Genomic DNA, 22,361 nt, shown 5'->3' with positions numbered 1-22,361 from the left:
ATCTAAACTAGACATTGTCGCTACAGGCACTTGCCACTTCATACATCTGAAGACGTATGTGATATTGAGCACTGAGTTAGGTATCGATGAGAGAGATACGTGTCTTTTTAAGGGCCATAAATCAAGGCCCGAAGATGCATCCATTATACGGAGTATTTGACGAGTGTCTGACCACTAAGGTTGAATGTGTATTTTGCCTGCTTTACAACGCACCAACGACATTCGGTTACAGCAATTCAAGATTCGACACGTTTTGACCACGTAAAAGCCACACAATGCTACGCTTATCAGATGATAAACTTGTGGCTTTATGTATCTTTCAAGGGGCTTGAACGTTGGGTTGGGCCATTGTTTTGGACGACTCTGCTACAGGAGAGGTTAAATTAAAGGTTGTGATTACGTGACCTGATATTCGCTACAAAGATGACGCGAGTCTCTCAACAAAGACTTTACTACTTACCGAGAAAGAAAAGGGATAGATGTTATGAGTACTAGAGGCCAAGCAAAGAGATGTGAAACACTTATCACTTCAACAGACACCAATACATGTTTTACGGCGGAACCAATGATACTCGTATATTCCGCTGTCCCGCTGGCGGAACACAACCCGGTAGCCCCATGAGCTCGGGAGCTAATTTAAAAGAAGCTTTTATGGTGAGAGGGAGGGAGGGATGGGCGGACACTACGGATAGCCGGTTTAAGTTGCTCTAGCTACCTATTGACAGCTTATTCAAAGCTATCAATTATGAGCATGATAGGTAGTAGTTGCTGATGCGCGTAGATACCTTAGTAGTTGGATTCGTGGATTCACAGGTCCTCCCTCTCCTTATTTAACATCCCTTTCCATTGCATGATGCTCAACCTTGTAACACGTCGCACTCTTTATCTGCTGCTGGGATCAATTCGAAATTATGCTTACCGTTTCAATTGGGATTGGGACGCGGTAAGTCCTTAGCGCCCGCTCCACGACAGGATTCAACTCCCGTTCATTATTCTGGTGGCAGTGGCAGTGGCCCCTTGCACCGGATCCTAAGGGCGGGCCATTTATCCCATCTTCAAGCTGCCTCCCATCCTACCTATTCCCCCCCTTCAACCCAATTGATGCGCCGACAGTTGTCACTTCTCATCACCTCCCCATTGAGCAAGCTTCTTTTTCCTTTTCGCTACGTTCTTTTCTTCTCGTCTGTTCGGCGCCCGACTTTCTTACCCAGCCATTAAACCAATTTCCTTCCTTCAAATTCACCTACATCATTAGTCTTTGTCCAGTACCACTGCGTTTTCATGACATACAAACAATCTCGCCTGGCAATCGCAATGTCATATTTCTTTCAATAACAGCGTCGAATTAAACTCATAAGCTTTCCTGAGGCTCTGCGCCGATTCCTTGGGAGCTGACCCAGCCAGCCGGGTTACGTACCTTGGCGTCTCACCTCTACCACCCAATATCCATCCGTCTTAATGTTTGAATTTATTAAGAATCGTTGGCAGGATCTCCGCGAGGAGCATCCGCGCCTTGATGCGGTAGCTACGAAGGTCTGGATGGTGGTTCCGCCCATCAACTTCATCACTATTCACTACGCCTACTTCATTTTCGGCTCACTCATATTCTCTGTTATCTTCTGGGGATCGAGCCAGCCAAGCCAGAGCATTGACTATATCGACTGTCTATTCCTCGTTGTGTCCTCCTTTTGTGATACAGGTCTAAACACAGTCAATCTTTCCCAACTCACAACATGGCAGCAGGTTCTGCTATTTATTCTGTTCATCATCGGAAGCGCACTTTGGGTCTCGTTCTGGACTGTTATGGCAAGAAAACATGCATTTGAAAAACGATTCGAGGATATTGTCAGGACGGAACGAGAGGCGAGGAAGCGACGCGCTGCATTGAGGCGCTCCAAGCCCCTTGGGCGATTTATCTCGTTCGACAAATACAAAACATCACCTGCTTCTACAGGAACTTCTGGTATTCTACCAGGCCTGGGCACCAAACAGAAAAGCGAGACCGAGATAACTGACACAAACACAAACACAAACGATTTGTTTACCACGACCAAGCCTATACGCCGAGCAGTGACAGCCCCCGGGGAGCCCATATCTTCCGACTCTGACGACAATGATAGCAACAGAACACACGTTGCAGCTTCATCGCGCATACCTCCTCCAACTCCTAGTTCCGGTGATCACATACAGTTTGCCAGCAACTTATCACCCCGAAGTGGTGGTAGAGACAGAGACAGTGTCTCTATCTACCGACGAAATGACGACACTGAGCTCGACCGACATCCTTCAAGGGCATCTGTAGCAGACAGCGATGAATCAGAAGACTTTCTCTTGCACTGGAAGAAGATCCTTGGCAGCCACAACACGAGCAAGAGAGGTCAGTTTTACGACCTTTCGTCCGATGAGCGTGAAGCCTTGGGTGGCTGTGAATACCGTGCGCTCAAGGTCATGTCTGTCACCGTCCCCCTTTACGGCTTCGCTTGGCAGGCTATATGCGGCATTGCCTTGGGTGCTTGGATAAACAACAACCGCCCATCCGCGGCGACGGTGAATGCCCAGAACCCTTGGTGGTGTGGCATCTTCCTTTCTGCTTCGGCATTTAACAACGCAGGCATGTCACTCAATGACGCAGGCATGGCTGCTTTCCAAGACGGCTATTTTGTCTTGATCGTTGTCGGTCTCCTAGTCTTAGCTGGCAATACTGCCTACCCTCTGCTTCTGAGATTTTTTCTTTGGTGCAGTCTCCGACTGTTACAATTGACGACCCAGCCCAAGACACTTGGGCCATGGAAAGAGACCATTGAATTTATTCTTAAGTACCCCCGTCGGGTATACACTACCCTTTTCCCTTCAGGCGCGACGTGGTGGCTGTTCCTTGTCATTTTTGTTATTAACACGATCGACTGGGTGGCCTTCGAAGTCTTGAATATCGGCAATAAAGTTGTAGAGAGCATGCCTGTATCTGACCGCATCATTGCTGGATGGTTCCAAGCAATTGGTAAGTGACAAGTCCCTGCGTAACCGGACATCTTGCTAACAACTGTGTCAAGCTGTTCGTGCTGCTGGCTTCGCTGTCGTTTCCATTGGAAGTCTTTACCCTGCTGTTCAGCTGCTGTACATGATCATGATGTACGTTTCCGTGTATCCCGTTTCGATCACAATGCGTCACTCCAATGTCTATGAAGAGCGATCCCTTGGCATCTATGAGGATGACCCGCAAGTCTTGGAAGCAGAGAACGGAACAGGTCATCTCCCCACGATCTCAGAAGCACCAGAAAAACCAGCACTGCGACGAAGAGTCACAGCCGCAGCTCAGAAAACAGTCAAGAAGTCCATGACCTTTCACGGTGTTGGTGTGCGGCCTCCACCTAAAGGACCGGATGATAATTCTCGTATTTCCTTTATTGCACAGCAGATGCGTGGACAGCTTGCGCACGATCTGTGGTGGCTTATTCTCCCCGTCCTTATCATCATGATTATCGAAACCGATCACTTCAACCAACAGCCCCTTGCTTACAGTATCTTCAACGTGCTGTTCGAGGTTGTTTCTGCCTATGGATGCGTTGGATTGTCTGTAGGAGCCCCAGGACAAAGCTACAGCCTGGCAGGAGGCATGCACCGGGGCAGTAAGTTCGTGCTATGTTTGGTCATCCTCCGGGGCCGGCACCGTGGTCTTCCCGTTGCATTGGATAAGGCAGTTCGGCTACCGGGAGAGAACCTGGCTCGCGAAGAGGAAGAGGACTCGAAGATTAGAAGAACAAACACCATGTTCAGGATGGCCAGTCGGGAATCCAGGGCTGTTTAAGTTCACACATAGAATGGATATATCCAAGGCGTTGAAGGCGTTGAACTATGAAAGATTTGTGTTAGACAATCGAGTTAGAAGCTAAAATTGTACGGATCTATATATAATGATTCAGTGAAACTGTCTTTGCATCGTTCAATCGTCAAGCTCATTTCCTATCCAAAGAACAGCTGTTTCTGTTTGGGATCTGGCACTTTTGGCCTCCCTCTCTTCTTCTCTATCGTCCGTGGCCTTTTACTTTCTGGCGTCGGGTCGCGTCTTATTGATGTGCTATCCGTTTGGATAGCCTCGCGGATCGTCTGCCTCGACAAGCAAAGGTCGATATGCTCATTGAATTGTCGTTCATTGGCAGCTTGCGGCCTACTGCATATGGGGCAATCCCACCATTGCTCTTCAACAGCACCCGCTTTGATGGGATTAGGGACAATCTCCTTGCCATGTCTGCGACCTGGCGATTGTTCAGGAGTATCTTGGTTACTGGAAGAACCTTCAAGGAGACCATCTGCGTCTTCAAGTTGAAAATCGGCTTCTGGCCATTGCTCCCATTCACCATCGTCACTTGCCTTCCTCTTTAGGGTCTCTTCTGGTTTGCGTTCTTCAGAATCTGTACGTCGAGGCTTGAAGCCAAAGAAAGCCATGGTGTCGGGTTTCTTTGTTTTGACGAGATGTGTGCACCTCAAACCCATCAACCGCAGCCTCATGCCAGGCATATCTTGTTCCAGCTTAGTGAGAATAGGGAGGGCATAGTTGTATAGGTCATCAGCGAGCCATATGGCTCTCGGAAGGACGGCCTGACGAGTGAAAACTTCGAAAGTATGAAGTTTCACCTTGAGGCATAGGGTCCGACCTTTACATTCCGCACGCTTCATATCCTGTTCTAAATCTTCGGCTGTTGAGCGGAGCTTTTCTCGAAGTTGTGTTGGATCAGACATGTCGCGGAATGTGCTCTCAGTACCAACACTCTTACGCTCGTATTCTTCCGCTGGCTGGATCTTGGTGCGTCCAAGTCCTAAATAGCATGTGAACAGAAACTCGGAGGTTTTCTCGCCAAATAGTGGATTCAAGTACTGGCGATGCTCGTAGAGGTCACCGCAAGTCTTGATACCAATTTCTAAAAGTTCCCTTTCAAGAACTCGGCCTATGCCATTGACGCTCCGCGTTGATAAGTCGCGCATGAAAGCCAAGATGGTGGGTCGGTCGCTGGATAAAACGTATTGGCCGTTGGGCTTGTTCATATTTGAGCAAATCTTTGCAAGTCTTGCATTGGCTGCAATACCAGCAGAGACGGTGATATTTGTCTTTTGGTGAACTTCTCTCCTCATCTGCTCGACAACCTCTGCTGGGCCCATCTGATGTTCCTGGCAGTACTCTGTAATGTTCAAGTACGCCTCATCAATCGAAGCACTCTCAAAGCGCGGGTCGTAGTTGACAAGAACTTCCCGGACCTCATGCGCTTTAGCGGTGTACTTTTGAAAGTTGGGTTTGAGGAGGATCAAGTTCGGACATAGCTTCTTGGCTACGAAGCCAGCCATACCTGATCGACAACCAAACTTTCGAGCAACATAATTGCATGTAGTCAAGACGCCACCGCCGACAGCAAACGGGAGATCTTTTATCTCAGGGCGATCAAGCTGCTCAACCGCTGCGTAAAATGCATCGCAATCAACGTGTACTATATGCTGAGTCAAGTCACGGGTAAGCTCAAGCTCGGCGATGAGACGATCAGCGTTGCGCAAGTCGCGGGTAAGGTCTCTCTTCTCCAATTGAGTCTTGCGAGCAATGATTTGTTCGATCTTTTGAGTCAGGTTCTTGTCTCGTTCTTCTTCGCGATTGAAGAATTTGGAGCCTTTAGATGCATTATATATGATTTCAGAAACCTACATAATTTGTTTCAGTAATAGTTTCGTAACCAAATGTGAAGAATGTTTACCTTTGTTTGGTCGACCTTGTCCTGTCCTGCTTTTAGCAGAGATGGCCCCAGAAGGGAATACTTGAGCGTTTTGGAGGCACCATCTTCAGCATTTCCAGGAACATCTTCGCTGGCGTCTTTAGTCTCTTTCTCCGTTACGGAAGTTTCCTTTACAGTTTGTAATGGAGGCTGTTCCCCCGGAATATCAGCAGCTTCCATTTCAAGGAATCAGTAGTGGTGTCTTTATATTATGGACAAGGACTATCGAAGGCATCATGGGGCTCATATGATGTCGTCGCGTCTGAGAGTTGAAAGCCTAGGAGTGACGTGACGAGTGCCCCTCAAAAAAACCAGGACGCGTTCTAGCAGCACGAGATCATGTGACCGGCAAACGTCGACAGATTCCTGACACCCTGAAGAAGCTGTCTGTGGTTAGTGGGGGGCGCTATTTTGGAAATGGGGCAGCTTCAACGACACCAAGGGTCCTCCGGTCTCGATTGGCCAACCGATGTGCTTCCCCTCCCCAAGAACAGGTGGTTAAGCGCCGACACTGACAACTTACATGCATTATGTCGTCTCTTGGAAACACAAAAGTCGATCAGTCGCTCTGTAGCCGGCGAGTCAAATGACGCCCAGCCTGAGGGTTGGAGGCAGAAGAGGAGGGTACAAAAGCCTAAGGAACCCGCAAGTTGTGGGAGCTTTTGTCATGTTTCTCTCTCTCCCAGGACGAGTGTCTGAACTGTGACTGTTTGTTTCTAAACGATTGAGTCTCTCAAAGAGAAAAGTCATCAAAATGGCAACGCGACCAGGCGAGGAGAATGTTGCGACACTGTAAGTTGCGACGCCGATGCTTGCCGAGCTTACAGTTGCTGACATGCATTCTTTATGAAGCTTTGCAGATATTCACTACTTCTACGGTCCAGAGCACGTGAAGCCCAGGCATCACAGGTTCGACAAGGGATCTTATGTCTATCTCTTTGAGAATGCGAATGAGCGCCGATGTCGCATCGAGATTGCCAACCAGCCTGGTACTGAAGATCAGGACGCTCTTGTAGGATGTAAGGCTTTTTACCTGACAATTGGATTGAAAGTGAGGTGTTCTGACACAATCTGCAGATCTCGACCAAGCGCACGTTCGATATTCCTACAAGCAGCACTGCGCCGTCACCTTGACCGGTCCTGAAGCTGTTGCTGACCAAAACGAATGGCACCTACCGACATATGATCCTCACAACCAAAACAAATACCACTACCAGCTCCACTCGCTTGACGTTTACTTTTGGACTCAGCAAGATGCGCTCCAATTTCTCAATGGCGTTCGGAGAGTTGTCCCACCCTCGCACGTTGAGGTCTTGGACGAACCAGGTCCGCCTCCTCAACCTGCGCCAATGAGCGCTGTGGTTCAACAACTGGAAAACGTTGCCATCTCAGATCCTCAATACGGATCTGCCGCTCCGAGCTTTGCGCCTCCTCCAACGGCTCCGGCTCCGGCTCCATCCTCGGCAGCCCCATCGGCCCCGGCCAGTTTTGTCCCGATGGCTTATAACCCGGCCGCCCCAGCAGCTCCGGAGACAATTCAGCATCGAGAAAAGACACCCCCTCCGGACGAGGATCCCCTTAACCCGCTTGCGGTGGCTGTCGCATACGATTATCACAAGCAGCCCTTCACGCCTGGCATGCCACCGCCGTCTCAGTTCCCTCCTGGAGGCGTAACAAGTCCTGGGCTGCCTCCACCGCAGTTCGGCCAGCACCCCGGAATTCAAAGAGCTGCCACAATGCCTGCTCATGCGTTGGGAAGTCCATATGGAGCGACGTTCCCAGGCTCGCCTGGATTTGTATCTCCACCACCGCCTCCACAAACTCAACCCCCAGCACAGGCCCAACCTCATGCGCAACCGACACCACCTGCGACTAACCCAGGACTGCCTCCACCACCACCAGGAGGCTTTTCACAGTATTCATACGCCCAGCAACAGCAGCAGGCACCGGGTCAAGCAGGATCGGATTATAGCGTTCATCAGCAACTCTATCGCCCTACGCAAACAGAACTGGCAAACTCAGAAATCCACGGTTACGAGCCCAAAACATCGGAGCCACGAGGTAAACTCGAGGAGAATGCGGGCCGTTTGGAACGTGGTGTAACGGGCATGCTAAGGAAGTTTGAGAAGAAGTTTGGATAAGTAGATGGTATGCGGCTGTGCAAGGTAGGAGCGGGAGTTTAGGTTGTTGCATTTAATCTTAATTATCATAGTTAATTTCATGATACTGTTTCATCCTTTGTTTTGTATGGCTTGTTTCAAGGGAAGGCTCCAGAGGCATTTCGTTATCCTGAATCAGAATGCCACACGTGTATCGAAGCTCTTCGGATAGTAACCTAGAAAAGCACACAGGAGTGAATAAGGAAGGCTGTAAGCAACGAGTAAAGAAATACGATAAAAGCAGTGCTGCGGGAAGGATTGATTATCACGGAACAGCCGACAAGGTGTATCGATAAAGAAAATAGGCTCAAGTCAACCCCTGTAAAGCCTCCAAAGCAAACATTGAGGAAGAATACAAGCAGATTATGGCCATAGCTTCTGACGGACGTCTGGACCAACAAACGACACAATGCTGTCAACGATCGATCAATGGAGCAAACAAAGCATCAGATTCTTTCTCGGAAATCCGACATTCCACAATGCTCAGGGTACGGATGAGGACAAGGACCAGGACCAGGACAGGTGCCATCATGATTGCGCCAGACAGACCAGCTAAAGGGTGCGGGGAGGCTGAGTTTGACTGGGGGTTAGACGTAGTCAGTTAGAGATCATCCCAGCCAAGCCACCAGCCACGCCACAACCTTGAAATGTCAGCTTCAGGAACGTAGCTGTTTTTGCTGATCTTTTTGTCTAGTCTAGCGGGCTACGGGTGGACAAGTGAGAGAGAGGCCGTTGGTACCGAGTGGATACATAAGAATCAGTATGCGGCGAGTATCATGAAACGTAACTTGGTGGATGAACCAAGACCAAGATCAAGTTTTATAAGAAGGTATTCTCCGTTCTATGCAACAGTACCTCAATGATTGACAGTAGAGTATGCCTCACCGCCCCCGCAGATCTGAGTAATGGTTGTGTAGGATGATGCTTATTCTGTTGGCGATTGAGCTGCGTTGTCAGTTGTGGGACTTGTCATAACGGTTAGATAAAGATAATAACGGGTTCCTGGTCTGCACCAGCCACAACGTCTTCTCATTTGTATCAGTGATCACCCTTGAAGAAGTCATTTGATCCAGATTTGATAGATACTAGCCGTGAGACGTCTCTGAGAAATGGGGCAGTAAGCAGAGGCTAAGAGGCCAGAGCTTGACCCTAATGGAGGGAACCAGTGAAAGGAAGTTCACGTTAGTACATAGTCGCTTAGCTGATGTCACCATCTAACGGCCTGACAAGTCATGATCGCCCCAGCAGCGATCCATTGGAGGTTGATGTAGAGGGTTAGGTAGTCTGGTTGATTCTTGGTCTTTGCACAAGAGGAATTGGTCCTCGTCATCTGCTTATTCGGCTGTTTACCATCTTGTTTATTTTTCTTTTCTTCACTCTCTTAGCTGTGAAACACACAGGCGCGTATAAAAGAGCCCTGAAGGGAAAGGGACCCCGAAAGATCCCTGTTGGCTCCAATTCAGACTCAGCCCTGGGGCCAAGTCTATGGGACACCCGTCCCAATCCAATCCAATCCAATCCGACCAACCTCGCGCCTCCTCGCGGGCAACAGGAGCGCCCGACATATCGCGGCTGTGCTGCATTGCGCTGCGCTGTTCCTAGAATTGAAGACAAGACTTTTCTTCTTTCCGTCTTCCGTGTGATTGATTTTGCTTCTTCCATCAAACATTGATTCAGAAATATCGTCATCTTACCCCGTTACTCAAGCTTGAATACAAAACCCTGTCTGTACTCCCCTCGTATCAGCCTACAGACTACGTCTCCAACTCGGACGTGCTTTTCCGTCTTCTCCGTTCCTCCCGCGATCTCCAACATCTTTTCGCCTTTTAATCAAACCTTGCCGGTGCAAGACGCTTCTGCCAGTGCTCGAAAGTACAACTCGGTTCAAAAATGCACTTAAACGCTCCAATACCGCGTGGCCGGAAGCATGGGGGCTTACTACAACGCCGGCAATCACCGGGAACCGGTCAGAATATGGTCTTTATTGTAAGTTTTGACTGAACGACGCTGACCCAGCGCACCTCTAACAACCGCTTCCCAATACATAGATTCTCGGTAGTCTTGCTGCTATAGTCTTGGCAGGGACCTTGATCATCTGCATAAGAAAGTCCCGGGCAGACAAGAAGAAGCTCAAGGGTACACAAACACAAGATGCAAATAAGGGAGGCATTTTTAAGTGGATATATGGGAGGCAAGGGCGTTATGCGCAGACAGCAAGCGACGACGGCGGGGAAAGCGCGAGGCAGTCACATCAGCTTGATTCCAATTCGCCGTCAACGAATAACCGACAAAATCGCAACAGCACTCGTAATAATAACACCAACAGCAGCAGCAGCAGCAACAACAATGCCGGCGCAACCATCGATAGAAACACTTCCGTCCGCTCCGTGCTTACTCTGCCCGCCTACCGACAGAGTGCTAATCCCAACGAGCAAGTCTTGGGAAGAGAGGGCGAACGAGATGGCGTTGACGTTATCATCGACTTGCCAACTGCAGAAGCAGAGGAGGAAGCCCGAAACGAAGAGATGGAGACAATGTACCAGATAAGGTTGGCAAGAAGACAAGCTATTGCGGAGCGGGAGGAGCGCAGAGAACGCCGCAGAGAGGCACGACTTCGAAACGACTATCGTGAGCTGGAGGCTATTAGAGCTGAAACCCGGGCTGCGAACGAGGACAACACCATTACTGAACTACGGACGACTGTGGACCACCTCAAAGACAATAGGCAGAGATCAGTATCGAGTGTGTCATACGCAGACGTAGGCGTTGCACGCCACGATGGAACGAGGATCAGAGCGAATAGTACCGAGAGCGAACGCGTTGGTTTGTTGTCTGATGCTGCGAGCATGCAATCAGGACACCAACGCGGGCGAAGCTTTAGTTCTGCCGCTAGCCACGACGATGACTTTTCGAGTCTTGTGCCTGTTCGCTCACGGGGAGCTTCTATTCGATCAGGCAGCGCAGATGGCAGAGCCGGGTCGAGCCCTGAACTGGTGGAAGCAGATCTCGGTGACGAAGCGATGCCTCCTCCAGAGTACGAGGACATACCGCTTAACGACGATCGATCCTCATATCATGGCCCCCCGCCCAACTATCCTGGTCCTGAGCAGTCAGTATCGCAGGGAACATCGCAAACTACAGAGCGAGATCTGGGATCAGATTGGCAAATGGCTGAGGCACCAGCCACTGCTAGACACAACAGTGACAGTTCTCGCAACGGTGAAGGCAACGGTGCAGCTCCGCTACTACCAAGCTTGAGTATTCCACATTTACCTGAAATCGTTATTGAACCCTCAAGCGCAAACCCGCGAGACGGCGAACGGTCACCACAGCGATGATATATGTATGGAAATCTTTCTTTTTAACAGCGTATTGTTTCATCGTTTTTGAGCATGGAGTTTGGTATGGCTTGGATCTTGTTTACTACCAGGAACATTTGATTCGTCAGCCTCGATTGGGTTTGAGTTTCAGCGGCAGCATATGTCTCTATACTTTATGAAAATTGTGTTCATTGCACTGTGTCGTTTCTGTTTGTGGATGTCAAGTCCTTGCATGTGATAAAGAGCCAGTGTATGCCTTTGCAGCAATATAAAGCTATATTCTGACATGCGTTTGCGGTTACCATGCGGTGATGTTCTCGATAGTGTGGTTTTATCCAGTCTTTGCGAGTTAGTCGTAAGTCTCGAGATATGTTTTAGAGCAGTGTCAGGTTCAGAGCTGGTTTGGGTGTGATGTTTGCACGAGGAGTCGTTCTATGATAACGAGAGGGTGGATAATCATGGTTAGATGTGAAGCTGATGTGACGGTAAGCAGCTTAGCGCAAGAGCTGCTGCTGGTTACCAAGATCCACAAAGACGAGGAACGGTGAATAGCTTATGCAAACGTTTACTGATGTCGGTGAGAGACTTGGACCACAGAGGTATGTATGTGTGTATGAATTTTCGATATAATGGAGATGGAAAGCAGAACGAAAGCGGATAAGACGGATATATCTTTCAATCATGTCAGGATGATGAACGCAGGGACCGCCATGAAAATACTGTAAGCATTATGAATTTAGTTCACGTTGTCTAGCGAATATTGGATGGATTGAGACATTGGCTTATCAAAGCGTTAGCTAATGCGAAAAGGAACCGAACGAGAAGGAGGATTGTCAATAGCCGCGCGCGCGGTCGGAGGAAACCGAGTGGAAAACGGTCCCCGCAATGCAATGTTTTGTCAGGCTCTTGTAATAAAGGCTAAGCATCGTCTGCTAAGCACTTATCAGCCTTGACTCAGCAAATAAAGAAAGGCCCGGGGGGTGGATGACCCTGTAACTTGTACCGTAGATGATGCAAGTGGGGCGGCGTCATTGGAACTTGGTTTTTTGTGTTTTTACCGTTCGATAACGATTAAGTTTAACAGGGAGATTCATGAATGAATTGAAAGAATTGAATTGCTCTTGAACATGAATGAAAAATAAGTATAACAAAGCTATGCTCTAACAATTAGAACCATATGGTTTCTGTACAGCGATTAAAATAAAAATCAAGCTTAGACAAGCGCATAAGAGACGACAATTCCCGTGTCATGATTCAGTGACATGATACATCCCGAGCTTCACCTCCACTTTTTTCCCACCTGCCACCCGGGCAAGCTCCAAGCTCTCTCTCTAGGTCTCTGTCTCTTGCAGTTCGATCTCATGTATCTTGTCTCAATGGAGATTCCGGAACTGGCAACATGGTAAAGTTGCACCAATGATATCATGAGCGACCGGTTCCCTTCCTATTCAAACTAACACGTATACGTACCTACAGTGGATATCGAAAGACCGTCTTCGATGTAGAAGCTTCCACCCCCAGGTCCAGCCCAAAAGCTCACCAGGTCCCCTCTAGCTATAAGACGAGCTCCCCTCTTCTCGTATTCCCATCTCTTTTTTCCATCTATTCCATCCTCATCAAACTACTTGTCTTTGCTTCTTTACTTTGATACCCCCAAGATACCCCCACAAATCATTCACAATGGCTCCCAAGATCGCTATCGTCTACGTATGTTTACCCCTCCACCTTGTTATTCCCAGCCCCGCCATCCTTGTCTCTACATGATATCCTCTGTTACTCCTGTGAGACGTTGGACTTTGCCATACATCGCAGTGCTCTGTTGGATGTATTCCATTTACACAAATCACCATCAGCCATGACCACCATCAGCCATGACCACCATCAGCCATGACCACCATCAGCCATGACCACCACAGATCAGTCACTAACATCTTCTCCAGTACTCCATGTACGGCCACATCAAGCAGCTGGCCGAGGCTGAGAAGGCCGGCATTGAAAAGGCTGGCGGTACCGCCGACCTCTTCCAGGTCCCCGAGACCCTCCCCGAGGAGGTTCTCGCCAAGATGCACGCTCCTCCCAAGGCCACCGACGTCCCTACTCTCAACGACCCCTCCATCCTTGAGAGCTACGATGCCTTCCTCCTTGGTATCCCCACCCGTTACGGAAACTTCCCCGCCCAGTGGAAGGCTTTCTGGGACCAGACCGGCAAGCAGTGGGCTTCCGGTGGTTTCTGGGGCAAGATGGCCGGTATCTTCGTCTCTACCGCTTCCCAGGGTGGTGGTCAGGAGACCACTGCTCAGAACGCCATCTCTACCCTCACCCACCACGGCATCATCTACGTTCCCTTCGGTTACGCCAAGGCTTTCGGCACCCTGACTGATCTCTCCGAGGTCCGCGGTGGCAGCGCCTGGGGTGCCGGCACCTTCGCTGGTGCTGACGGTTCCCGTCAACCCTCGGCCAAGGAGCTTGAGCTCGCTCAGGTCCAGGGAGAGCACTTCTACCAGACCGTCGCCAAGTTCACTGGTTGACTGCATGGCAGCAGCCAAGCCAAGGTTGCACCACCGGTGTCCGAGAACACCAAGCCTACCGAGGCTGAGAAAGATGTTGCACCAAAGACGGACAACAAGGGACCACAAGAACTCAAGGAGGTCAAGGAGGGCCCCTGTGGCCTGCCCGCCAAGTGTGTTGTCCAATAAATGAATTCAACGATAATGCAATGCGATACTTAGAAACAATACAAAACATGTTAATCATTTGTATAAAACGCTGTGATTCGCTGTTGTGTGCTAAAGTGTATGTGACTGGAACCTGGGAGCTGAAAAGATCATTCCCAACCCAACCCCAAATAACTAAACTCGTCCTCTGATAAATCCTTCATCAGGACACAGACTCTTTCTCCACAATGGATACTTTTCAATTCAGAACTGATACTTTCCTTTGGTGGAGTCGAAGCCACATTGGTGAGAAGAGTATGCAAATCCTTCGAAGTTGGTGGTGTCGTTGACATTAACACGTAAACACCACCTGGCGAAACATGTTTCCAAAAAGCTTTGAGGGCCTGGATCTGATACTCCAATGTGTGGAAGCCACTGTCGATTATGATGTCGAATTTCCCCTCCAATTGCGCTGCCCCTAAGTCTGTGCAAGCCGAGTTGCTCTCGATCGAAAACAGTTCACAAGACGTGGGCAAATATTCTTGCCATGTTCTGTACAAATTTTTGATTGCGGGGGTCTATCATAACATGTTAGCCAACAGCCAACAACATGCACAGCGAAGCAATTACCTGACGGCAGCCCATCCCAACCTCAAGTATTCTGATAGGGGAGTTTTGAGGGGGATGAATATACTCTTTGACCACCAACTCGTAGTCTCCGATGCTGGTTTCGTCGACCCCATTTTTGCGAGCAACAGTTGCAAAGTCGGATTTGATGGCTAACGAAGCTATCGCGGAGCTTGCTCCTGCGGTTGCAATTGAGGATGTCATCGTAATGTATGGTATTTCAGAATGCAGGACCGAACGGTAGCTGGTCGGACTTTGCTCAAACCTTATGGATTTGAACTCGCCCAGGTTTCGTAAGACCTTTAGGTGTTGGTACCTTACATTGTGTGCGATCTTCGTGACTACCGGGACCATTGTGGCAATTCCTCTTGAGCAAAGTAATATGCACTCCAAGATTGTCACTGCTAGACATGTATAATTAAGGAGACGAGTTGTTTGGCGAATCCTTCGTTGTATCCAAGACATGATGTTAATGGATTCTTGGACAAGTTGGAGTTGATGGTATAGATGTATTGCCTTTCGTGATGATGCGAGTGATGCAGTGAAGTGATATGAAGTTGTGGTGTGTTGGTAGTTCAAGGTCGACGTTTCTCGAAAGGGACGAGATATATACGGGCAAGTGTACATTCGGAGACAGGTACAATCCATGGGTTGTTGAATTGCATCTCAGATTTTTAAGTAGGTACCTACGATATGGGAAAACAGTTTGGCTTCCAAAGAAGAACAAGGAAGGGACAAAAGTCACATTCAGTGCATGCCACTCAATCTCAGCATGGATGCCAACAAAACAATATCGCCGCATAAGCTCATATTTCTAGCCAAACTCATATCTAGGTAGGTGTCAGTTTACCCTCTATTTTTGAAAAAGATTTTTTCGCGACCCTTGCGGGTTGTCCTGCAATTCGCCGTCGTAAACTTTTGCTCGCTCATCTTGAACAGGTCTTGCCATTTTCATTTCTCCACGGTAAATCTCGATGACGTTTACCAGTGGAAGGATGAGAAGGAGCATGGAGAGAAGCTGTCCGAAACTCCAGACTGTCTCGCCCTGGTCTTTCAGCTCGATGGATGGATGGCCAAATGCTTGGGACAGCAGAATGATTCGAACAGCTGCGCCAACAGCGATGGCTGTCATCAAAACCAACCCGGCAATCTGGATAGCCTTGTAGAACCTCTGCTGTTTGCTGTGGAGGTACCAAGTAGCCAGACCAAAGACGATGCAGTTGCCGGCGATGACGACGATTGTCCCAACATAAGACAGTCCAGCCATAGACGCAGCTCCTGTACCATCAACTTTCCACACGCATGAGACTGGCAGTGTCTTATCATCCAAGCCTTTCGAAACGCCCTCAAGAACAAACACACCGGAGACGCAAGACAGCGCCAAGTTGACGAACATAAGGAACTGTCGCATCCATCGAATCACCCAGTCGCGGCGGTAATCTTGCTTGAGGGCCAGCAGTGTTGTGTTGTGGGTCGCCATGGAAAGGAGCGACAGCATCCAGATGAGGAAGAAATGATACGGCACGAGACTGTTCATCTTGGCGAGCCCAACACTCTGGATGCCAATTCCCTGCATAATCTGAGAGTCGCTGTAGCCGTTGAGCAACTTCCTTCGGATGACAGACTCTTTGCCTCGCATCTCGGCGAAGATGACACTACTCGATAAGATGACGGCGAGCAACGCTGTAATCATAAAGGACAAGAGGATCTGTTGAGTTCTGTTAGCTGTTTGCGCCTCCCTAGGCTCCCAATTCCAATCTTACACCAGCGCCTGCGACGCCCGCGTCGCTGGCTGTGGGAGCGGTCGCGTTTCGATCGCAGTTGGCCTCTTCAAACAACGACATGATGAAAACAAGAACAGATTTAATGAGCGTCTGGTATATAGGGAGAAAAGATGGAAGGCATCACCAAAAGACAAAAGAAGTCAAATCAAGGGTTCAAAGAATGACTGGAACGGAACACAAAGGAATTATTATGACGTTTAAGCGCGGAACCCCTGATCGTGGTAGTTCCTGAAACAGGGTCTTTGTCGGGATCTACGGGTGAGATTGTGGAGTTACTGGATGGCATTCCAAGTTGGCATGAGGCTGTGTTGAAGACTTGGGCCAAATCCTGCCAGCGCATAATCAGATGAACCCTTTGTGTGTGGCATGCTAGGCATGGCATGGCATTGCTCATGCTTAATTGCCCCAAAGAACAGTTCCCACCCATTTCGCAGGGGCTTTGCTTCCATCATCAGTATCCCGCAAACATTGGATGCTTGCCACACAGCTCCCGCCTCTAGCAATTACTCTTCAAGTCAAATACGACCGCCAATCCAGAAAAGCACATGATTTTGGTAGTGTTCTCAGATCGAATGTCATGTTCAATTTACTTGGCCCCGCCTGGAGTACCTTTGGTCCATCCAAGTGGCACTAGGAAATGAAACAATTGACGATCAGCATTAACTTTTCTTTTGCTAACCAAAGCCAAACAAGCATCTTTTGTGATAGCATGCACACTGTTGTTACTTTGGAATACTTCAGATTAGCGAGCAATGCCTTACTCGTTCTCATCGGATTGAAATTGAGGGCATCGTCAGCATTTTCCACAAGTTCATGTTTGACCCTACGCCAACGATGACTCAAGTACTCTATACAAGATGATAGATGGCCATGTTCATTTCAATATGAATAAGGTTGAATCAGCCTGCTTGTGTTTTTGCTCATCTAATGTGCCTATGGGGCTGGATATTAATCTTGAAAATACACCCATCCTGTCAATCAATTGGAACCCCAAAAGAGGACCAACAGAGTTGACTTGGATGCAGGGCTCCGAATCGAGACATCATTCAGCAGCAAGCTGATCACAGAAGCGACCGGATCACAACGCCTTCACAATTTGCTAATAGTCTGTTAGCAATGTAGAGATTTTGATTGCGACAAGCAGGCCCTAATAGGACAGCTTTCCGAACATGTCTTGTTTTTTTGTACATGCTATTTGCTCGCAAACGAGCTCAGCGGCACAGGTACACTTGTACGGAGAAAGGCGGAATGTTTGGTTGTTTTCCGGTCCACGAATGTGTCTGATACCCTGGGAGGAAGTGCCCAAATTCCGGAAAAGGCGTTCACTTTGGCCTGCTTACAGCCTGACTCGAAAGACTGTTTGCTATAGCAGTTGAGGTACGGAGTGGTACGAAAAGAGATGACGATCTTGCAAGAATTCTCTCATGCGAAGGAACACAAAGAAATGCGAAGCAACACCTGTGAGATGATGAATGGTGCACACTTAAAGTCCTCTCCCCTCACTGGGTACTAAGAGAGAGAGAACAACTTGTCGTGTGCCAAGGCCGTTATTTTCAGTTCTCTTCAACAGGAGTTGGGATATAGCTCGGGTCAGAGTGAGTTGTGGCTGGCATAAGATGATCTATCAAACAAGCAAAGTCGATGCTTGATCCCAGTATGCAATACAGATTCGAGTCGGTTCTGCGGTGCGGAGGCAATGATCGGCGGGTTTTTGTGTTGGCATCATGGCAAGCGACCAAAGGATTGCAGGCGAGACTCCCAAAATTGCGACTTGCAGGGAAGAGTGTGATATCTCACCGTGTGTTGGACGCACCCGCAGGCGAACAAGGCTTCAACGGCACTAGCTTGACCCGACAGTTTGGTATCGTGGTGATAATTCTGCGTGGTCCACATGAGCTTTCCATTCACATGACAGAGAGGCTTTCGACGGGGACCCTTTCCGCTGCAGCTATGTGGGCATTTACCAATCATCAAACACTTAGACAGGATGCGGCCGCCCACCCAGCCCAATCCTTTCCTCGTCTCTCGTCCTCGCCTCGGCCCTGGTTTGTTGTTTGGCTTCGCTTGTTGCCTCGCCTATTCGTCTTTGATCAGGGTTAAATCGATCTCTGCAACACGAACACACTGATCGAATCGCCCTGTTACTAAATCGCATGCAGAGGTGTATTGCCAGGATTCTTTCGGCTAGAGAACAGCAAGATTAGGTGGTATATGGCCTGCAATATGTTGGGCCACACACATCATGCACTTTTTTCTGCAGCTGTTTTGAAGAATAGCATGTCTAGTTTCCTTGCAGAAAGTGGCTTGCTTCAGCTCACGCGTGTGAGACAAGCAAACATAAAGGCGGATCCGACATCTTAGTCCATGTGGAAACAGCCTTGGCTACGGCAATGGTTGTTGATACTCCTTCCACTGCTGATCAACGGTTAACGATGTTGGGAGGTAACAATCATGGTAGCAAAGGGAAAGATTACTTGTGCCCAACCGACGGACGGGCTGCCTTGCCTGTCTTAACCTTGAAAGGGAACCAACAGCTACAGCAATTGAAATGATACTGACTAGGTCAAGGGCACACTAGATCATCCTTGCCCCTCAACTTATGTCGGCCATGAGAATGCGGGAGTTGTAGCAGTTTGTTTGCTCTTGGAGGCATGCATGATTTAGACTGGTATAAGAACGGGAGGGTGTCATACACTCCTTTGTCCATTTTTATTCTTGGTTGGTCACTTATAGAAACCGCACCGCTCCCACAGAAGCTTATCGAGACCACCAACACTTCCATCAACAATCATTTCATCCACCATGCTTTTAATGCCCAGGCATCATGCTGGCTTAATCGGCCCAGCGTTTGGTCGTGAGCTGGACCGTCCCTCGTATCAAACTCGAGAACGCTCCACTAGTCGACCAATCTGGCAACTTCGACCTCCTCATGCCACCAGAGTTTCAATGATAGAGCGTCTTCCCGCCGAAGTTAGGGATATCATCTTGTCACATCTGGACTATCAGTCTCTCATCTTTCTTTCTATGGTGAACCAACACTTTCATCGTTCAGTAGTCCCTCAGACAATAGCAAGTCCGCTGGACAAGTTTTCATTTATTATGAGAGCAGCGAAGGACTTCCCACAGCATCGGTCCAGCGAGACAAGAAATAAACACCAACCCGGAAACTCCGAATGTTACTATTGCTTTCGTGTCCGAGCCCCGGAACACTTCGACGTTCTCCAAGCTACAATAGCATATTTCGACCCACAGGGTCGAGTCGTATCGGGTCGGCTGCCAGGACCTGAGGACAAGCCTGCGGAGCTGCGCCGATTCTGTATCGAATGCGGGATCAATACTGGACTTCATCAACCCTCTGATTGTCTTGAAACAAAGACAGGCCAGAACCTCTGGGTCTGTGGTTGTCGGAGAGTGTGGCAGAAACCCGAGTGCCTGCGTTGCCCAGACTGTTCTTCCACCTGTCCGTTGCGACCAAAGAAGAAGTGGTAATGACTTGACCGGCTTTCTTCTCGAGCCTAGCTGCTGCTTATACCCTGTTGCATTAGGGTATCTGAGCGATATAGACACTTGGACGACGCGGTCATGCACGTCTATGGAGACACCAACTATGCATCGGACAAACCCGTTAGCTTATTGAAGAAGCATGGGCACCAGCTTGGCCAGCGATGGAGGAATATAACAGTGTCTGTATCTGAAGCAGTGGGTTCGGGTCAATCATCGAGATGCTTTGGCATGTTTGATTTGATCTGCTTTCTTATTTAAACACAGATATTGTGATGGTAATTCGGTATTTTCATAGAATATTATGAAGATGTAATAATTTAGGACTTATATTGCAAAATAGTATAGTCGTGCAATCTGAGTAAGTATAGTATTATCAACTGTGCATTCGCTTGACTCCGGCAGTTTGATAATTAATACCACCCTTTTCAGTAACCGTATAGATATTGTATTTTAAAATATCGACCGCATCAGAGGTGTAAGCTATATATCGCGATCTGATCTTATGCGTTCTCAGGTATAAATCATATCATTTTAGCCTTGCCCTTTTTCTTTTACATTTAGTACTTAAACAAGCTGATCGGAGTTATCATATAGGAGCAGTGAAAGAGAAAATGTTTTAGCAGTAAGAATAGTCAAGGGCATAGACTTAGTGTTCTTTGTTGATTGCTTCGCTGCTATTTGTTAAATAGTGGCATTTTGCCAAAAGCGACATTCTAAAGATGTTCTTTATTGATTTATCATATACATAAGTAGCTACTAGTCAATTGAGCACTTGCTCAGACAACTGCTCATGGCGATCGTGAATCACAGTCGCCGCCAAGGTTACCTATAAAGGCATTCAAGACTCTGCCTCCAAGCAGTAATTCCCTGTCCTTTCTTCGCTTCCACTCGCACAATCATATATTACAGTCGTCTCAGCTTTCGGTTATCTATTAGTGTCTTCATCGTCGCTTAACATCTTAGATCTCATCAAGATGGATGAAAAAGATGGACCACCTCCTGAAGAGCCAGTTCACACTCCGGTCTCAGCAACCGTACCTATCACCAACACTTCGACAAATGGTCCTCTGCTGAATGTGCAGTCAGACAAGAACCGTGATCGCGTCATCACTAGTAACAATCAGGAGACAAAGGTGCAAACTCCATTATGATCAACTCCAACGACGATTAACCGACTCTCTTAGTGCACTAACAATCATCAAAACCCCAAACCTGTGACTGCGCTTGTCTCAAACGAAACTTTTGTTACCCGACAAAGTGAATCACCGGAAACTCGGCTTTCTGATTCACTCGATTCTGTCGTGATTGAATACGGCGGGACATCAGGATCTGATCTCGACTCTACTTCTGATTTGGAGTTCTCTTCCGACGATGAGGACTGTGAGCACGAAACTACCGAGGAGTACGACCACTGCTTACCAGCATGGGAATACTAAATAATACTAACTCGACTTCGATAGTTTTCTTCCCAAAACAGCAAACTATTGCGACCCTCTCAATAAGAATGGTATCGATACTTGCGATCTTGGAGCTGGCGACATGAATACTCCCGATGCCGATGAGTACGTTCACACAAAAGTAGCCTCACTGCCCCTGAAGCCCACAGAAGCCACTGTCATATTCGAGAACGAATACTTCCAAGTCAGGCGATCGGATCTCGCAGGATGGGGTGCTTTCGCAGTTCGAGAGCTCAAAGAAGGGGATCAGATCCTCTTGGAAAAGCCACTCTTCACGGCCACCAACCTGACCCTCTTTGATGGGTTCGCCAGCTTGAGCAAGCCGCTGCAAGAGGTGGCTTACAGCCTCCATGCAAACAATAACTTCCATGCAGCCTATCCAGTAGAAGTATTGATCTGGAAGACAAACGCGTGAGTTGAGTACTGAGTATTGCGTGCGAGCTATACACATACTGATTCAACTACTAGCTTCTCAACTGCCAACCCATCGAAAGGCCGTTGCTACGATGAAGCAGGTCTGTTCCCAATCGCTTCTCGGTTCAACCACGCCTGTGAGCCGATGAATAGTGTCAAATGGCACTACAACCACGCCGATGGAAATCTCAAGATGACCATCCAAGCGAAGAGTATTGAAGCTGGCAAGGAACTTACTATTACGTATGATACCCTGAGCCCTATGGCACTTTATGATAGATATGGATTCCAGTGTAGTTGCGGGGGATGTCCTGGGCTCTCGGACTGGGAGTTGAAGGAGCGAGAGGAATGTCAATGGTAGGACACAGGTACTCGACCTGCTTTTTGTATCACGGGGGAGTTACAGCTTCGGGCAGTCTTAAAAAGCTGGGTTAAATTGAAGATTGCTTTTATCCATAGGTCTACGATAATTATGACTGATAATACGCTTCGGGTTTATTGAAGTGATAATTATTGATATTAGAGACTTAGAGAGAGCTGTGTCGCTTCTAACTTCTATAAGATGCAACCCTTTCTCGACTTATTCTTACTAATCTTAAGAATGCATTAAATGCGCTTAATTACTATGAAAATGTTTAATATAGTACCTATATAAAGTCTTATAGATTGCCTTACTTTAGTTCTCAGAG

The 22,361-nt window shown here is 48.2% G+C and overlaps 9 protein-coding genes across 9 annotated transcripts; 6 read left to right on the top strand and 3 right to left on the bottom strand.

Annotated features, from left to right (window-relative positions):
* Positions 1-1,458: 1,458 nt before the first annotated feature.
* Positions 1,459-3,805, top strand: FGSG_01407 (uncharacterized protein; the record flags this gene model as incomplete). The annotated part of the gene is made up of 2 exons (XM_011318902.1): positions 1,459-2,998; positions 3,051-3,805. 2 exons carry the CDS (start codon positions 1,459-1,461, stop codon positions 3,803-3,805), a joined length of 2,295 nt encoding a protein of 764 aa, XP_011317204.1.
* A 155-nt stretch (positions 3,806-3,960) lies between these two features.
* FGSG_01406 (uncharacterized protein) lies at positions 3,961-5,988 on the bottom strand (the record flags this gene model as incomplete). Its single annotated transcript, XM_011318901.1, has 2 exons — positions 3,961-5,682; positions 5,971-5,988. 2 exons carry the CDS (start codon positions 5,986-5,988, stop codon positions 3,961-3,963), a joined length of 1,740 nt encoding a protein of 579 aa, XP_011317203.1.
* Positions 5,989-6,507: 519 nt separating this feature from the next.
* Positions 6,508-7,894, top strand: FGSG_01405 (uncharacterized protein; the record flags this gene model as incomplete). The annotated part of the gene is made up of 3 exons (XM_011318900.1): positions 6,508-6,545; positions 6,606-6,772; positions 6,831-7,894. The coding sequence occupies 3 exons, from the start codon at positions 6,508-6,510 to the stop codon at positions 7,892-7,894; spliced, it is 1,269 nt and encodes a 422-aa protein (XP_011317202.1).
* A 1,799-nt stretch (positions 7,895-9,693) lies between these two features.
* Positions 9,694-11,286, top strand: FGSG_01404 (uncharacterized protein). The gene is made up of 2 exons (XM_011318899.1): positions 9,694-9,898; positions 9,961-11,286. The coding sequence occupies exons 1-2, from the start codon at positions 9,803-9,805 to the stop codon at positions 11,248-11,250; spliced, it is 1,386 nt and encodes a 461-aa protein (XP_011317201.1). The 5' UTR covers positions 9,694-9,802; the 3' UTR covers positions 11,251-11,286.
* Positions 11,287-12,810: 1,524 nt separating this feature from the next.
* Positions 12,811-14,509, top strand: FGSG_01403 (uncharacterized protein). Its single transcript, XM_011318898.1, has 2 exons — positions 12,811-12,939; positions 13,173-14,509. Exons 1-2 carry the CDS (start codon positions 12,913-12,915, stop codon positions 13,758-13,760), a joined length of 615 nt encoding a protein of 204 aa, XP_011317200.1. The 5' UTR covers positions 12,811-12,912; the 3' UTR covers positions 13,761-14,509.
* Positions 14,057-14,867, bottom strand: FGSG_11943 (uncharacterized protein; the record flags this gene model as incomplete). Its single annotated transcript, XM_011318897.1, has 2 exons — positions 14,057-14,464; positions 14,517-14,867. The coding sequence occupies 2 exons, from the start codon at positions 14,865-14,867 to the stop codon at positions 14,057-14,059; spliced, it is 759 nt and encodes a 252-aa protein (XP_011317199.1).
* Positions 14,868-15,306: 439 nt separating this feature from the next.
* Positions 15,307-16,480, bottom strand: FGSG_01402 (uncharacterized protein). Its single transcript, XM_011318896.1, has 2 exons — positions 16,277-16,480; positions 15,307-16,221 (listed from the first exon to the last, which is right to left on the bottom strand). Exons 1-2 carry the CDS (start codon positions 16,355-16,357, stop codon positions 15,367-15,369), a joined length of 936 nt encoding a protein of 311 aa, XP_011317198.1. The 5' UTR covers positions 16,358-16,480; the 3' UTR covers positions 15,307-15,366.
* A 2,619-nt stretch (positions 16,481-19,099) lies between these two features.
* On the top strand, positions 19,100-20,255 carry FGSG_01401 (uncharacterized protein; the record flags this gene model as incomplete). Its single annotated transcript, XM_011318895.1, has 5 exons — positions 19,100-19,782; positions 19,843-19,980; positions 20,066-20,076; positions 20,147-20,159; positions 20,231-20,255. The coding sequence occupies 5 exons, from the start codon at positions 19,100-19,102 to the stop codon at positions 20,253-20,255; spliced, it is 870 nt and encodes a 289-aa protein (XP_011317197.1).
* A 1,085-nt stretch (positions 20,256-21,340) lies between these two features.
* On the top strand, positions 21,341-22,033 carry FGSG_01400 (uncharacterized protein; the record flags this gene model as incomplete). The annotated part of the gene is made up of 2 exons (XM_011318894.1): positions 21,341-21,669; positions 21,727-22,033. 2 exons carry the CDS (start codon positions 21,341-21,343, stop codon positions 22,031-22,033), a joined length of 636 nt encoding a protein of 211 aa, XP_011317196.1.
* Positions 22,034-22,361: the final 328 nt, after the last annotated feature.

Source organism: Fusarium graminearum, chromosome 1, assembly GCF_000240135.3.
Source record: "Fusarium graminearum PH-1 chromosome 1, whole genome shotgun sequence".
NCBI lineage: Eukaryota > Fungi > Ascomycota > Sordariomycetes > Hypocreales > Nectriaceae > Fusarium > Fusarium graminearum.
This window is presented reverse-complemented; position numbering and strand designations above follow the sequence as displayed.

Coding starts and splice junctions, on each gene's coding strand:
- FGSG_01403 (XM_011318898.1), top strand. CDS start 12,913: ATGGCTCCCAAGATCGCTATCGTCTAC. Junction 12,940..13,172: donor CCAAGATCGCTATCGTCTAC/GTATGTTTACCC, acceptor CATCTTCTCCAG/TACTCCATGTACGGCCACAT.
- FGSG_01402 (XM_011318896.1), bottom strand. CDS start 16,357: ATGTCGTTGTTTGAAGAGGCCAACTGCGATCGAAACGCGACCGCTCCC. Junction 16,222..16,276: donor CGGGCGTCGCAGGCGCTGGT/GTAAGATTGGAA, acceptor AGAACTCAACAG/ATCCTCTTGTCCTTTATGAT.
- FGSG_01404 (XM_011318899.1), top strand. CDS start 9,803: ATGCACTTAAACGCTCCAATACCGCGTGGCCGGAAGCATGGGGGCTTA. Junction 9,899..9,960: donor GTCAGAATATGGTCTTTATT/GTAAGTTTTGAC, acceptor CCCAATACATAG/ATTCTCGGTAGTCTTGCTGC.